Raw genomic sequence first — 14,247 nt, 5'->3', positions numbered from 1 at the left:
ATCGTAACGATAACCAGAGCGTGCCAACAATGCATCCATGCAAACGTGCGCACCCGAGTGTCAGATAAATCTTTGAAATTCAACAAAAAAGTCGTGTGACACTAAATGGCGTTGGAAAATTTTATGTCTCAAATGGGTATAGACACCAAGCAAATGGTTGAAAGGTTAGTTGAAAAAATTATAATAAAATTAATATACCGTAATACATCCAGGGGTTTTAAATATAACTCACATTTGTTCAGACACTTTGTCCAACTTTTTAAAAATAACCCTAGGTAGGTAAAAATAACCTAGTATTGCTATAAACACAACTCAAATTAGTAAATAAATATTATTTTATTGTTACATAGAAAACATTGTTTATTTTCTGTTACATTAAAAATATTCATCACTGTGCTGTGTGTTAGTTTAAGCATCATTATAATATCATTGTCAAAAGACATGAAGCTCACTCAAGATTATTTCCATTTACCTCTAAACAATCATTTAAAATTTAGAAGCAGTTAACGATTCAAACACGCGCTTTCTCCGTAGAAGATTTTATCTTAAGGAATTCTATAAGGGCCACAAACTATCATGTGGTTCAGACCATGCCATTGTCTCTAAGATCTCTTAGTCAAGCGAATTAGGATCTTGATTAGACCATTGCCAGTCTTCATCTCAAAGAAGAAACATTTTCCAGCCAAGTTTGTGTGGTTGAAAATTGTATGCGCACACGGTGTTTTTGACAATTGTATCACTTGTGCCAATATCACGTAGGTAGATGTTTTTTGATGCCTGTTTTCACACTTAGTCACTTCTTGACAGATTTGACCTCATCAAGCCATCACTGAAGCGAAACAATAGTCACGTTGTGTAGCTTACCGAGTAATTGAGAAACTGTTAAAATATTACTCCATAGTTAAAAAGTAGAGTATATAATTTTTGTGTGCTGTCTAAAAATCTCCGAGTTTGCCGCCCTATTTGTTGTTTAATCATCGGTTAAATAATCATAGGTACGGCCGCGGCACTTACAAACATAAGAGCCAAGTTATCTTTTAAAGTACGCAGCTTGGTTCCAAGTGCGATCTTCAGCTCCATAGATAAAATATTTTACCTTCGGACGGGGTTTTTTTCCTTTACTGCGTTGATCACCTATTTACAACGAATATTTAATACACGGACGGCCAAATATTTTTTTGTTACAAACGAGGATGTTTCAAATGTGCCGATAAACAAATATTCGACTAATAGATACAAAGTTGATAGTTTATTATTATTATTATTATTATTAACACTTTATTTCAGTTTTTTTTTTTTTTAAAACCATAACATTTTGTTAGTAATAATTACTTATAATCTATGTTAGTAACTTAAAAAAAAAAAAACTAACACATAACTATCATTATATACATTTTTTTTTTTTCTCCTTCCAAGTGCCTACTGCAAAGGCTATTGATCAGCAGTCCCTCGATCTTGCTCGATATGATTCTCAAAGGACTGTTGCCACTGTCACGAACTCGACGCAATAACGATGCACTTCTCTTCCGCATTATTGCAAAGAAGTCATCGGTGCGAGATGTCGCAAACATTGTGGATGCACTACAAAAGCGCGGCAGTGTCAACATCATCCTAAACGCATTATTATATTGGACACGTAGGGCATTGTAAGCTCTCCGCGTGTATGTGGTCCACAGACTACTGGCGTAAAAATTCTGGCAATAAGCTTTAAAAATTGTAAGTTTGACATAGCTATCGCAACCAGTAAATCTGCGGGCCAGCATATTGCATCTTACTATCAACGCCCTACGATTTAAAGATTTTTCTTTTGGCTATACCTACCCACTTTGTGTACTGCTGTCACAGAAAATCGATCTCGTGTCACTACCTCAGTTCATTTTAATATCACAAGAATATTCAAAGTTTGCCACGAAAATGAGAAAACAACGTATATTCAGATGAGAATGACAAGTTTCAAATTACAAAAAAAATCTAAAGGTACAAAGGTATTTAAGGCCAAATTTTGTACGTGTATTCAGGAAGTTTATATTCAATGCCTTTTAAATCTGCGATTGCACTGATTTATGGTTAGTAACAGTTTACTGCAAAGATGTTAAAAATTTAATTGACATTTAAGAAGAAATGGACACAAAGCAGTAGTTTTCTTAATTTGAAGCCTTGTGTCGAGAATCATTCACTGTGAAAATCTGAGATAACTTCTCACTTGCGTTAGCGTTATCTTCTCGAAATTATTCAAGAGCAAAGCAAGAGCAAAACCAGCCTCGCTGTGGATACCTTAACATTGATTTACATTTTGCAGTCAGAAATAGCCTCGAGAAAAAATAGAATAAGAAAATCATTGCCTTCGTAGGCAGACATACCGTGGTTGCAAATTTTAAATCTCCTATCTATAAGAAGTAGCATTTTAATAAAACAAAAAAAAACATTCCTGGAAAAAACTAAGTTTATGAAGTGTACATTTAAACATAAAACAACACATGTTTGACTCAACATGAAACTTACTTAAACTCGGCCTGCAATAATGGCTAGGTACTTTCGGAACCAAATCTATCTAAATTTTTATTTAAATATTTTTTTTTTCGTAAACTTTGATTCATCACCTGCTCTATTTGATAATAGTTTCTCAGTGTAAAGAATAGCGGTACATCATCATTAATTTATTTTCTTTCTTTAGTCCAGCGCTTAAAATCTCTTCACCCAGATAAAGTATATTTCAAAAGAACAGTCTTCATACTTACCTTTCAGCAATTCAGAAAAATGCAGAAAAATAGGCCACTCTTTTGATTGTTCTGTCCTCTTCAGACAGCAGCAGCCATCACAAACGCCTATTTTATCCCAGTTCTTTAGGTTTAAGAATGAACTGATTCACGCTTTTCATCTGTATTGCCTATGCACAAGGCATTTTTAGATTTTGAAACTTCGTTCAATTTGGCTTCATAGCTCTTTTAGGTCTTTCAACACACGGCTTATATTTGCCACCTTCTCTTTTCTTAAATCTTTTGTAGGCTTCTCCTAAAAACCTATCCTTTTTCATCTACACAGTGTGGGTGTTGGCCTGATTTGATGCCCAATTTCTTCGTATATTCGGCAGTGAAACATTTGTACGGAATTTAGATGATTTGTTCTCAATGATTGCAAGGGCTCTTCTTCTTTACTATCAAATAAATAAAGGTGTATTCATCTTCTTTGATGGTGGAATCAATAAGGATCTTGCACTCTATCATCGCGTCCAAAAGATAAAATCGCATTGGAGCCTGAAGATTTGTTTTTTATCGATTATCAATTTTAAGTAGGCTGTCACTTATGATAATAATTTATAAATGAAATGTGCCTCAGTGAAATATTAAGATATTCACTAGGGTTTTTACGAACCTTAGCCAGTAAATAAATCACTAGCCACTGTCTCCATTGATATCAGCAATGCCAGGGGCATAGCCACCTGCTATCTTTCGCTGAAGACTCTCGAGTTTCATCTGAATACATGACAAAAAATGTCTCTTGTAGTCTCTCTGGTCAAAAAATAACTATGGATTCCAGGTGGTATTGATGAGCCACGGTGGCAAGTGGTTCGATATTAAAATAGAGATAATGGCATCATCCGAAACGAATTCCTCAGAGCTCTCTAGTATCGGAAAATTGCAGGGACACACATTGGAATTGCCGCACCATAAGAAAAAGTTCTGCGCACTTAAGAAATCAGCTAGACTGCACTGTAAATTAAATCTACTCTTCTGGATTATAAGTGTAAACGAATTTTAAACCAATGTTAACAGACAAAATATACGAACAGACTTAACAGAAAGTAACGGACAGATTCGCAGAGTTCGCTAATAAAATCAGAAGCGGTTACAATCAGCGAAGTTAGCGACATTTCTCATAAAATTAAAAAGCTGAGGTGGGAGTAAAATTACCACGTATAACATAGATGTAACAAGAAGAGTCACAAGTTTGTGAGCGGAAGCCCCAGCAGGAAGTAATTGAAAAGAGGTCTAGACCGGGCTCGGTGACGCAAATAAAGAACTACATATGTCGAACAGTGAATATTTTTGTTAATAAATACGCATTCACGTTCGAAACAAAACTAATTTGTTAGTAATCTAAACAGAAAATGTTATTTAATTATAATTTTTCCGTGTTGTTAATGAATAGGTACTCTGAACATCCTGGGCCAGTGCACGACCATCATGTTTATTATGCATACGAACCGTCCGGACCACCTCACGACCACAGTGGCCACGTCACTTCAATTAAGCAGTTAGTAAATTTAGTCTGTCGTTTTTTTTTTTTTTGTATTAAAGTTTTTACTATTGTTAGTAAAGTTTGTTTTGTTAGTAGTAGTAAATACATTTAAAGGTTTGTATAGTTATAACTGATTGAATTAAAAAACATCTTTCGTATTATAATTAAAAACTAGATGATGACCTAGATTATAGCTTTGCTCGTTTTTTTTTTTGATAACGCCATCTTGTTGTGTCTTTAAAGCGGTTAGTTGCCCTCAATTAAGAAAAATAGTATTATTATTCGCCAATAGATGTCGGGAAGAGTTGATTATTGAAAACACGAATAAAACAACATTTTCTGAAAATAAATCGTAGCTAGATCGATTTATCGCTCTTGAAATCCCCTGTATACTAAATTTTATGAAAATCGTTGGAGCCGTTTCCGAGATTCAGATTATATATATACAAGAATTGCTCGTTTAATGGTATAAGATAAGATAACGATAGTTTTATTTTTTTAAACATAGATCGTTCAGAGTCCAAAAATGTTCATAATCATATTTGAACAGAATAAATGATAATTTCTTTTTTTTTTAGTAACTATGGATCCGGTTTGAAAAGCAATGCTTCAATGTCAGCATTAACTCTGTTAGCCTTCTTATTTTTCTTGCATATTCTTCAACAATGCATCAAAGATCACATGAATGATATGACAACGCCTCCATTGATGGTGATGTCGGCCGGCAGAGAAGGCGAAGAGAACATATCAAAAGCCGCAATAAAAAAAATCGACAAAACCGGTGTTACCAATTCAAAAAGCGATGAAACAAACGAAGAAATAAACCGTGACTCTTTCGTAGAGAAGTATGAAACTAATTATGACGATGATGAATCAAAAAAACAACTGACCAGAATTGATTTGTTCTCAAAGACAAAAGATGTCTACAAACAAAAATACGAAAATTTGTTTCCCAACGATAATTATAAGCACTCCGGACACATAAACGCAATGGAAGATTATGAATAAATTTTGTGTGTAGTGTGTGTTTAATAAAGGAAAAATAAAAATCACTTGTATTTGTCTACGATATTTATTTCAATTTGAAACTTTTATAGGTAACTTTTGAATGTTTTACCATAATATTATTCGGATATTCCCAACCAACTTACGCCTATTTTGTAAGAAATCTACAGTAACGCTCAAATTCATTATTGGAGCTGCATGGCTATTTCATAACATTACGTGCTTCGCGTTTCACAAAATTAATATACTTAATAGTATTCAACAAACGGTATTCGTTACCACCAGTGTGCTTAGTGCGAATTTTTTAACGTTCTCGACAGCGCAAAACTTAAATTTGTATGGAGTAGGAACGTTTGCCTACGTTTGCCGCTAGGGGCGCTGCTCCAACTGCATACAAATTTGAGTTAACTTTTACGATATCGAGAAGTTAAAAACCGCGCACTAACCACATAGTCCACAAACAAACAAAAAAACAATCTCATTCCTTTCATTACCATACATGATATCGCGTTTTCATTTAAAAACTCAACGCAATTGTACAAAAATATTTACTCGTTTAACTTACTATGAACGGAAAGATTTACTGTTTTTAAATTTTGTATAACTTATAAGGCCAGCGGTAGCTGATAGGATCTGAAAGCACGGAGACGATGTCCAATCACAGGCGATACGACACTTTCTTTCTCATTTGAAATCTGTCGTGAAGCGTGCCTACGTAAGACAGCATACTGATTTAAAGTCCTCAGTGGTACTAGTGTCGGATATTTCGATATTTTATCAGCAGACGAGCTTTCGGCCTTCTGGAGATAAACCGGAGATCTTAAACAAAACTATCCTACTTGAGACACGAGGTCAAAGTACTTATTTGAATTGATAGCGCTGAAATATGACGAGCGCCGTCTGCCAACTTAACATGGAGCATGCAATAACAAAAAATTGAGATACTTCCAATAAAACAACTGCGTAGTTTTATCCTACTCTTTTTTGAAGTGAAACTTCTAATGCGACTTCCAACAAGGTTGCGTTAAAAGTTTAACGCTACCATACTAGAAAGAGACAGAGCGAGAGTAAATGCGTGGCACTCGAACGCATGCGCGCAGTATACCTGTTGCAGGCCAGCGCGAGCGTAAGCAACGAGTAGCGTCCAGTATTTTAGTTAATTATTTAAAAAAATATATATTTATTTTTCTATCTATAATTTATAATTTAAATAATATAAATGTTGAAGTTGTCCCATCTCTTATACACAGCATTCCCTGTTACAAGAGCAATCTCATTTAAGGATGAAAAATGAAGAAAACCACAATATTACTACAAATCGAAAAAGAAGTTTCACTTCATTCACGTGCACCAAGTTGCACGCGCACCGTTTTTTTGTTTACGAGTAGATTTCTTTACGTTTTATGAGAATTATTAATGACCAACGAGATAATCATAAACGCGACTAAACAAGGAATTAAATTAAAAAGTTAATTTTAAAACTAAGTTAGATATTATGTGCGCCGCACGCGTTCGATGTATTTAGTCTGAGTGAGGGCACTCGATCCCATAGTTGGGTCGGTCATTCTATTCCAGTCGGTCTGGCCGACAACAAACCCAATGGCGCGCATCTTTTCCTGTTGTCTTCGTTCTTCAATGTCCGCCCAGCGTACCTGTTTCAATTTTACATGATGAAAATCCACCGTATCCCAATTTTAATAACATTATTAAAACGCGACTCACCTTTCAGTGACAAATAAATGTAATGTTTATTAATTGTTTATTTTTATTTTTATAAATATTATATAATTTTTATTTAAAATACACCACCAAAATTATTCTTCCATAAAATGGAATAAAACAAAACGTTGAAACGAAAAGTATATTATCGTTTTGAAATAACGACATCCAATCGTTTTGGTAATACGAGAAACGTTAAAAAATTTAAATAAAAGATATGGTTGTAAAATTGTAAAATGCCGTATTATAATTTTATAAAATCTGTAGATAATTTTAACATTTTAATAAGTCGTAACAAAATACGTACGTACGTAATGCAATTGCAGTAAATAACGTACACTCCACGGAATGTAACGATGATTAAAATAACTCAGACTAATAAATATGGATAGCCAGAGTTCCTCCTTTATGAAATTGGTAAGTTACAAATGAACATTAATTTTAATTGACCCGCATTTTTACGCAAACACGTGATTTTTCAATTTTTTCTTAACGATACAAAAAAAAATTGCTATCTTCGTAGGGTTGCCACAAAAATACATTTAAAAATAATTTTAACAAGCAAAAATAAAATGTGTATACATTTCCACAACCATATCGTTGCAGATATCTCAATAACGTATTCGAAAAGTTACAGTGAAACAATGAACTCACGGTTTTCTTTCCCGGCGTCGCCTTGTTCGGCGTCCAGTCGTCTAGCTGTAGGTAGTCTTCCATAGAGAGTTGTGATGGCCGAAGCGGTTTGCTGGTTCCGTCGAGTTTCGCTGCAACAACACAACTTTAACGTTATCAAAACATGTCCAAATACGCCTTTCGTTATTTACATTAAAAAATCATAGAAAGCCACCGCCGCCCTGTGCGAGGTGCGTCCTACCCGCAATGAAAAATATTACTAACATTTACACAAACTATTATCAAAATATATTAAGATTTGCCATTGAACGTACCTAGTTGCGCGGCGTCGTCCATTCTCTCCCACTTCGAAGTAAAAACGTTTTCAACCTGTGATCGAGCAGCACCTTACTAGTTTAGTTAAAAAGCTGGAATAAAACTAATTAGACCTGACCTAACCTAAATTGTAACAAACAAAAAAACTGACTCGATTCACACGCAAATTTATGGGAATGTACTATTATGACCTTTTACTATGAAAATAATGGACGATATCAAATCCAAGGCTGTGAAAGTAAATTTTTAGAATAATACGCCACGCTTTCGTATTCAATACTTATTTCATATTGAATACCTTAATATATATGGTAGACTAAAGCAACATGTTGATAAAATACTTTAAAATAGCCTTTCCCAACGTGGGCGATAACGCCCCCTTGTGGGCGCTGCAGACCTAAAGGGGGGCGGTAACAGGCCCAGAAAAAAAGGGAGCGTTGTAAAGAAGCTTAGGAGGCGATTTGTAATTTCATCTAGGAGGACTCTTAGACACTGACTGAGCTCTCGCTATAGTGGTTTTTAAGTATGTTAAAAAATTGGGGCGCTAAAAATAATTTATTCTCAAAGTGGGCAGTAGACAAAATAAGTTTGGGAGCCTCTGCTTTAAAAGAATAAAATGTAGGGAGAACAATCCGTGTATACACTTTAAGCTAGGTTGTGCGCACTGCGGTCTGTCTATCTTCAGTGTCCTCTGGCTTTCTGAAGGCCTCACCTCAGTTTCTCGTGTATCATCGGCTATAACTTCGTCTTGCACGTCTTCCATGTGAACATCCGTAATGGCCGCGCTCTGCAGTAACGTGGTCGGATCCAGTTGTATGTGGTGATTCGGCGTCGGGAAGAACCGTGTACATATAATTTCTATGTCTTCCAGTGTACGGTTGTGAATGTTACGCTTGTAACAGACTTGAGGGTCAAGCTCCATTGTACATACGTATACCTTAAAAAAAAAACTTTTGTTATTGTGCTTTCGTTACAACTATATTGACCGGAAAAAGAATATCTTTATATTAATACGTGAAGCAAAAACTTTGCATTCCTTTTTACGAAAATTGCGCGGACGGAGGAGTATGAAATTTTCCACACTTATAGAGAATATAGAGAAGAAGTGCACAATGCTATTTTTTTTTTTAAATAATGCATAAAATATAAATTAAATCAATAAAGAAAACATTACACACACTATAATAGCCGGCAAACTTCTTGAGCATTTGTTGACGTAGTGGGGGTAAGTTCGCGCATGGTACACTCACATGCAAAAACATTATTTACTCTGCGTCATAATGCAATTAAATTATTAAAATCAACATATGTATTTATTTATATGTTTATTAGAACATGAACAAAAATATAGGTTAATAATTTTAATAATTGAATCTTGGGGTAAAATAGATATTCCTTCTATTAAGTAAAAACTAGAGCTGTTGCCAGGTCTTGGTTCAGTTGAAGCGAAGCTGGTATTTGTAATTTTTTTTTCGTTATCATAATCTTGACCATCATCATCGTCACTGTTTTCATCACCAGAGTCGCTATCATCGTGATGAGTCGACATAGTGCTCATCGGTGTAGTTTATAACTCGTTCGGTTCGGTCTTCTTTTTTGTCTATAATTAATTATTTTTTGAAGATATTCGATTCGTAGTAATCGAATGTAACTTTTTTCAATTACCAGCTTCCGATTATTTTCTGTTTTTTTTCCATCTGAAGCCTAGCTCTTTCATAATTCGTCGTAAACTTCATTTCGAGCCATTAAAATTTATATCTTCTTTAAATTTTTCGAAGCCTTTCTACGGTACGGAGTTTCGCTGCTTGTTATGTAGTTATTATGAATACATCTTTTTATTACAGATTGAATGAAACTATCCATTCCGGTAACTTTCTTCTTCCCTGATCTTTTCTTACCCGGAGTCCGAAACACGGCGAGCAAGCCAGAGCCTTTAGCTTCGTTAATAATGCACCTAACAGTACTCACTGATGTTTTTGTTGCTTCCGAAGTCTGTTTTACTTTTTCCATATCATTCTTCCCCTGTTTTATAATGAAGCAATATACGTCGTACATAATTTTTCTACCCTTTCTTTTGAATACTACACCAGTTTGTCACTGCATAGTGTATTTTTTATAAAAAATCAACAAACACTCGACAAATAGCAATGGCAACAAAGTCAACAAGCAATTATAACAAATAACTTAACGATTAATAACGATAGACTTTTCACTATACGCAAGCGTACTTTTGGGAGCAAGCGGAACGAGGGCGCGGTGCGGGACGCAAGGTTCGACTGATCTACCAATAACGCGCTCAATACGATTTCCCCTGCCGTCGCGCCTCACTCTCACCACCAAAGTGATCTAAAATTCGGTTCTGCGCAGTCAAGGTCATTTGCTCAAGAAGTTTGCCGGTTACTATACCATGTATTTGACACACACACGCATGGATACTCTTTTGTTGTCAAACATTATGAGTAGTACCTACTTGTTTTAGGTTAAGATATTTTTGCAAAAAAAATTTCTACCTAAGCTGATGGTCTTGAGAGACCATATCCGCGTCACGGATATTGCTAACACGAACCATAGCAAGAGCCGTGCTTCGCAGAATCTACCAACGGATCGGAAACGCGACCCACTGAGAAGATCCGGCGAGAAACTCAGTGGGCTATTTTTGCAACATTACAGGAGTCATTTAAAGATTTTTGAAAAAATATAATAACAAAAAAAATACTTCGGGTATTTGAATGGAATAAACTTAATTGAAGTTAAATTAAAAACATCGAACTGTTGATGTTAATACCAAATAAAACGCAAATTTAATTAGAAAGATAAAATGTCGCGTATTAATCGAAATGTCTCTTAAACCAAATTAGTTTCACCCCTCGATATGTGTGTTTTAGCAAGTGTAGGCCTTCACTGATATTTTGATAACATCAGACTACTCATTACTATGAATTACTGTTGGGCGATTGTTGCATCTATGAAATGGAAATCGTCGATAAAAAAATCAAATGATAATAATAGATCTACACTAATGACGTAAATAATATACGCGGTTCTCTATGCGGTGAACAATAAAAGGTAAGACCAAATTACACCGCAAAAGAAACATTTAGTTTTATCGTAGTTCGCCTCGACTTCTATTACATAATACGAGCTGGTACTCACTGGAACACTGATCGTATTTTCTTTTAGTACACGGACACTTATATTTTTTAAGACAATAAAGAAATATTTTCAATTAATAGGAAGTAATTAATAATTTATTACTTGAAGTAATTTGATTGACTTCCACGGTAAAGGAATAACATCGTGTAATAAAAATCAAACCCGCAAAATTATAATTTGCGTAATTACTGATGGTAGGACCTCTTCGGGGGTCTGCACCTGCCTATTTCTGCCGTGAAGCAGTAATGCGTTTCGGTTTGAAGGGTGGGGTAGCCGTTGTAACTATACTGAGACCTTAGAACTTATATCTCAAGGTGGGTGGCGCATTTACGTTGTAGATGTCTAGGATGCCAGTAACCACTTAACACCAGGTGGGCTGTGAGCTAGTCCACCCACCCAAGCAATAAAAAAAAAACATCAAAAAACGAACAACTTTTATATTTTTGTAAAACAAACATAAAGCTACGGTAGGCAGCGGCTTGGTTCTGTCCCTGGCATCGCTTACGTCTATGAGCGACAGTAACCACATACCATCAGGTGGAGCGTATGCTCGTTTGCCTACAAAGGAAATAAAAAAAAATTGTATTCAGTAAAAATATTTTAAAGTATTCCTCAATGTTTATATTGTACGTATGTTTTATTAGGCCTAATAGTTTTGAAAATCAATTTCATACCCGACACGCCACGACAAGAAGGTTTTCGTGTTTCGTTAAGTGGTTACTGGACCCCATAGACATCTACAACGTAAATGCGCCACCCACCTTGAGATATAAGTTCTAAGATCTCAGTATAGTTACAACGGCTGCCCCGCCCTTCAAACCGAAACGCATTACTTCTTCACGGCAGAAACAGGCAGGGCGGTGGTACCCACCCGCGCGGACTCACAGGAGGTCCTACCACCAGTAAAAGTGGCGCAATGATGCCGACTGTATATACTTAATGATTGAGTCAAGCTCCAGGTCATCATGGAGACGCACATTCCTTAGGAACCATGGTGCTCCGATGGTTATCTTGCAAAAACGGGATTGAATTGAAAGGGTTTCAAGGTAGTGCGGGTCGTGTGAGCGAACACTTGACTACAGACTTGCATAGGTCATGAGACGTCACAACCAGAGCCCATGGACAGTGTGAACCCACCACAAAGAACTCCAAGTCTCAATTGTAGGACATAAAGATCTTTATATCATACAATATTTAGGCAGCATGCCGGTTCCTACGCGGTTGTTCCTAAGAATTAATTTAATTTCACATTATTTTTACAAACCTGGAAACCATTCTGCCTTGCGAAGTTCCAAATATCAGCATAATGTCTATGGAGATCATTGACCGCGTCGTAAATCAGAAATGAAAAGTACCCGTCGGTTATGCTTCTCTTGAATGCTCTTTTCAATGAATTCACGTACGACTCCTCACAGTCTTTATCAAACTCGTATTTAAGAGTTGGTTTTTTAATCTGAAACATTTATACCAAGGTTTTAACAATGACAATATTGTAACAACTTCCACAATAATAACAGCAAAATATCATACTGTTTTTCCTGTAGTGGGGTCTCTCTCCTCTACCTCTCCTTCTTGCATGAAATAATCATCGATCGACATTATTCTTGCTGTGCCACCATGTTCCGCTTCTTTATCTCTAATTAACTTAGCCAAATATGACTTTCCACTGCCGGGTGGACCTGAAAGTGTATATTTTATAACTTAAATAAATGAAACATTAATAAATTGTTCATTTAGATAACTGTAAGTATTTAAGTACCTCGAAGTATAATTACTAATTTATCGGGCCTCATGTCGCGTCCTGGTGGTTCCAATATGTCATCGATCATAATAGTGTGCTGCAATTTGTCAATACATTTCATTTCAGTATCTTCCTTTGATTTTTTTGCTGAGCAATTACTAGATTGACTTTCTTTACTGTGTGCTCTCTTACGAGGTTCTCTATCGCGACTTCGACTGCGATTTTTTTGGTCATCTCTCCTACGTTCTCTACTTCTGTCCCTGCCTCTATTCCTATCTCTGTGCTCGTCTCTCCTGGCGTAATCAGACCTTCTTATATCGTCACGTCTTGTCAAATCATCAGATCGTTTTGTAAACTCTTCAAGTCTTGAGTAGTCATCGCGTCTTGCAAAGTCATCACGTTTTGCAAATTCATCGCGTCTGGCAAAGTCATCGCGTCTGGCGAAGTCATCGCGTCTGGCGAAGTCATCGCGTCTGGCGAAGTCATCGCGTCTGACGAAGTCGTCGCGTCTGGCGAAGTCATCGCGTCTGGCGAAGTCTTCGCGTCTAGCGAAGTCATCGCGTCTTGCAAAATCATCACGCCTTGTAAATTTATCACGATCGTCTTTTCTTCTGTCGTCGTATCTTCGTCTTTCATAATCATCTCGCGGTTTCATTCTGTAATCATCATGCAAAAATTCTCTCATTGGCCGTTTCTCATATTCAGTAGAATATCTTTCCTCTCTTTTTCTTTCATGTGCGATATTTTCACTGTAAGTTGTTGGTTTCTTTGAAAATAATTCATCAACTTCTCTTTCAAAATCATCTTTTTTTAAGTCTTCATCTTTTGATTTATGATTGTAGTCGAAAGTGTGTACTGGTTCAATGAATTCTCGGGCTAAAATTGAAATAAGTAATTGCAATTAAATAAACAGCAAATGTTTATTGCGTTATAACAATAAAACATTTATTTTAAAATTATGGTAAGTCCATTTGATGCTAATGAGACTTACTTTTTTTGTCAACTCTATAAATGCTTATGGATTATAAACTTTAATTGTCTGGTACCACAATATACAAAACTAATACATACCAATATTATTTAAATTTAATGTAATACAAACCTTTAAATGTCTCACAATCACAAAAAACAGACTTTTCTTTCCTTTCCTAATGCAAAATGGATCTTCATTTCACTGAATATCACACTTATTACTCCTTAGAATTTAAATGTTATATTATTACTAGCTTACCCGGCAAACGTTGTTTTGCCATATTATATGATTTCTAGAGAAACTCAAGTGTAGAAAAAAAATAACTTATTGTAAGTGTATAAGGATGTGGTAAATGAGTGAGAGGCATGTAGCTTTGTGAACGATGAGGGAATGTAAAAATAACAAAACCTCATTCAACCACATATGAAATAAGAATAATAAATTACTAATATTGAATATGGTACATGAA

At 35.6% G+C, this 14,247-nt stretch overlaps 2 protein-coding genes across 11 annotated transcripts in view; one reads left to right on the top strand and one right to left on the bottom strand.

The window, feature by feature from the left end:
* Window positions 1-14,247, bottom strand: part of LOC149500966 (uncharacterized) — a 45,116-nt gene that overhangs the window by 27,500 nt on the left and 3,369 nt on the right. For 4 of the 10 annotated variants that reach the window (XR_016324563.1, XR_016324565.1, XR_016324562.1 and 1 more), the window contains exons 3-8: window positions 12,824-13,681; window positions 12,595-12,743; window positions 12,329-12,517; window positions 8,624-8,848; window positions 7,911-7,965; window positions 7,618-7,727 (exon numbers count right to left, since the gene is read on the bottom strand). Coding sequence is in view for 3 of the 10 variants with exons in the window: in XM_089734620.1 (XP_089590746.1) it covers window positions 6,738-6,896; window positions 7,618-7,727; window positions 7,911-7,965; window positions 8,624-8,848; window positions 12,329-12,517; window positions 12,595-12,743; window positions 12,824-13,681 (1,745 nt within the window). In the remaining 7 variants the exon portion in view is untranslated. Of the gene's footprint in view, window positions 1-5,292; window positions 6,897-7,615; window positions 7,728-7,910; window positions 7,966-8,623; window positions 8,849-12,328; window positions 12,518-12,594; window positions 12,744-12,823; window positions 13,682-14,247 lie in introns of those variants that run through there. The other 6 variants (XR_016324567.1, XR_016324568.1, XM_089734620.1 and 3 more) reach the window with 5 other exon arrangements.
* Window positions 17-5,305, top strand: LOC149500967 (uncharacterized). The gene is made up of 3 exons (XM_089734639.1): window positions 17-164; window positions 4,150-4,254; window positions 4,818-5,305. Exons 1-3 carry the CDS (start codon window positions 106-108, stop codon window positions 5,245-5,247), a joined length of 594 nt encoding a protein of 197 aa, XP_089590765.1. The 5' UTR covers window positions 17-105; the 3' UTR covers window positions 5,248-5,305.

Source organism: Bombyx mandarina, chromosome 18, assembly GCF_030267445.1.
Source record: "Bombyx mandarina strain Sakado chromosome 18, ASM3026744v2".
NCBI lineage: Eukaryota > Metazoa > Arthropoda > Insecta > Lepidoptera > Bombycidae > Bombyx > Bombyx mandarina.
The sequence above is the reverse complement of the archived record's forward strand: the minus strand, read 5'-3'. Positions and strand labels throughout refer to the sequence as shown.

What these genes read in the sequence shown, in the direction of transcription:
- LOC149500967 (XM_089734639.1), top strand. Translation starts at nt 106, where the DNA reads ATGGCGTTGGAAAATTTTATGTCTCAAATGGGTATAGACACCAAGCAA. An exon ending in ACCAAGCAAATGGTTGAAAG is followed by an intron (nt 165 to 4,149) that starts GTTAGTTGAAAA and finishes GTTAATGAATAG; the next exon opens with GTACTCTGAACATCCTGGGC. An exon ending in CACGTCACTTCAATTAAGCA is followed by an intron (nt 4,255 to 4,817) that starts GTTAGTAAATTT and finishes TTTTTTTTTTAG; the next exon opens with TAACTATGGATCCGGTTTGA.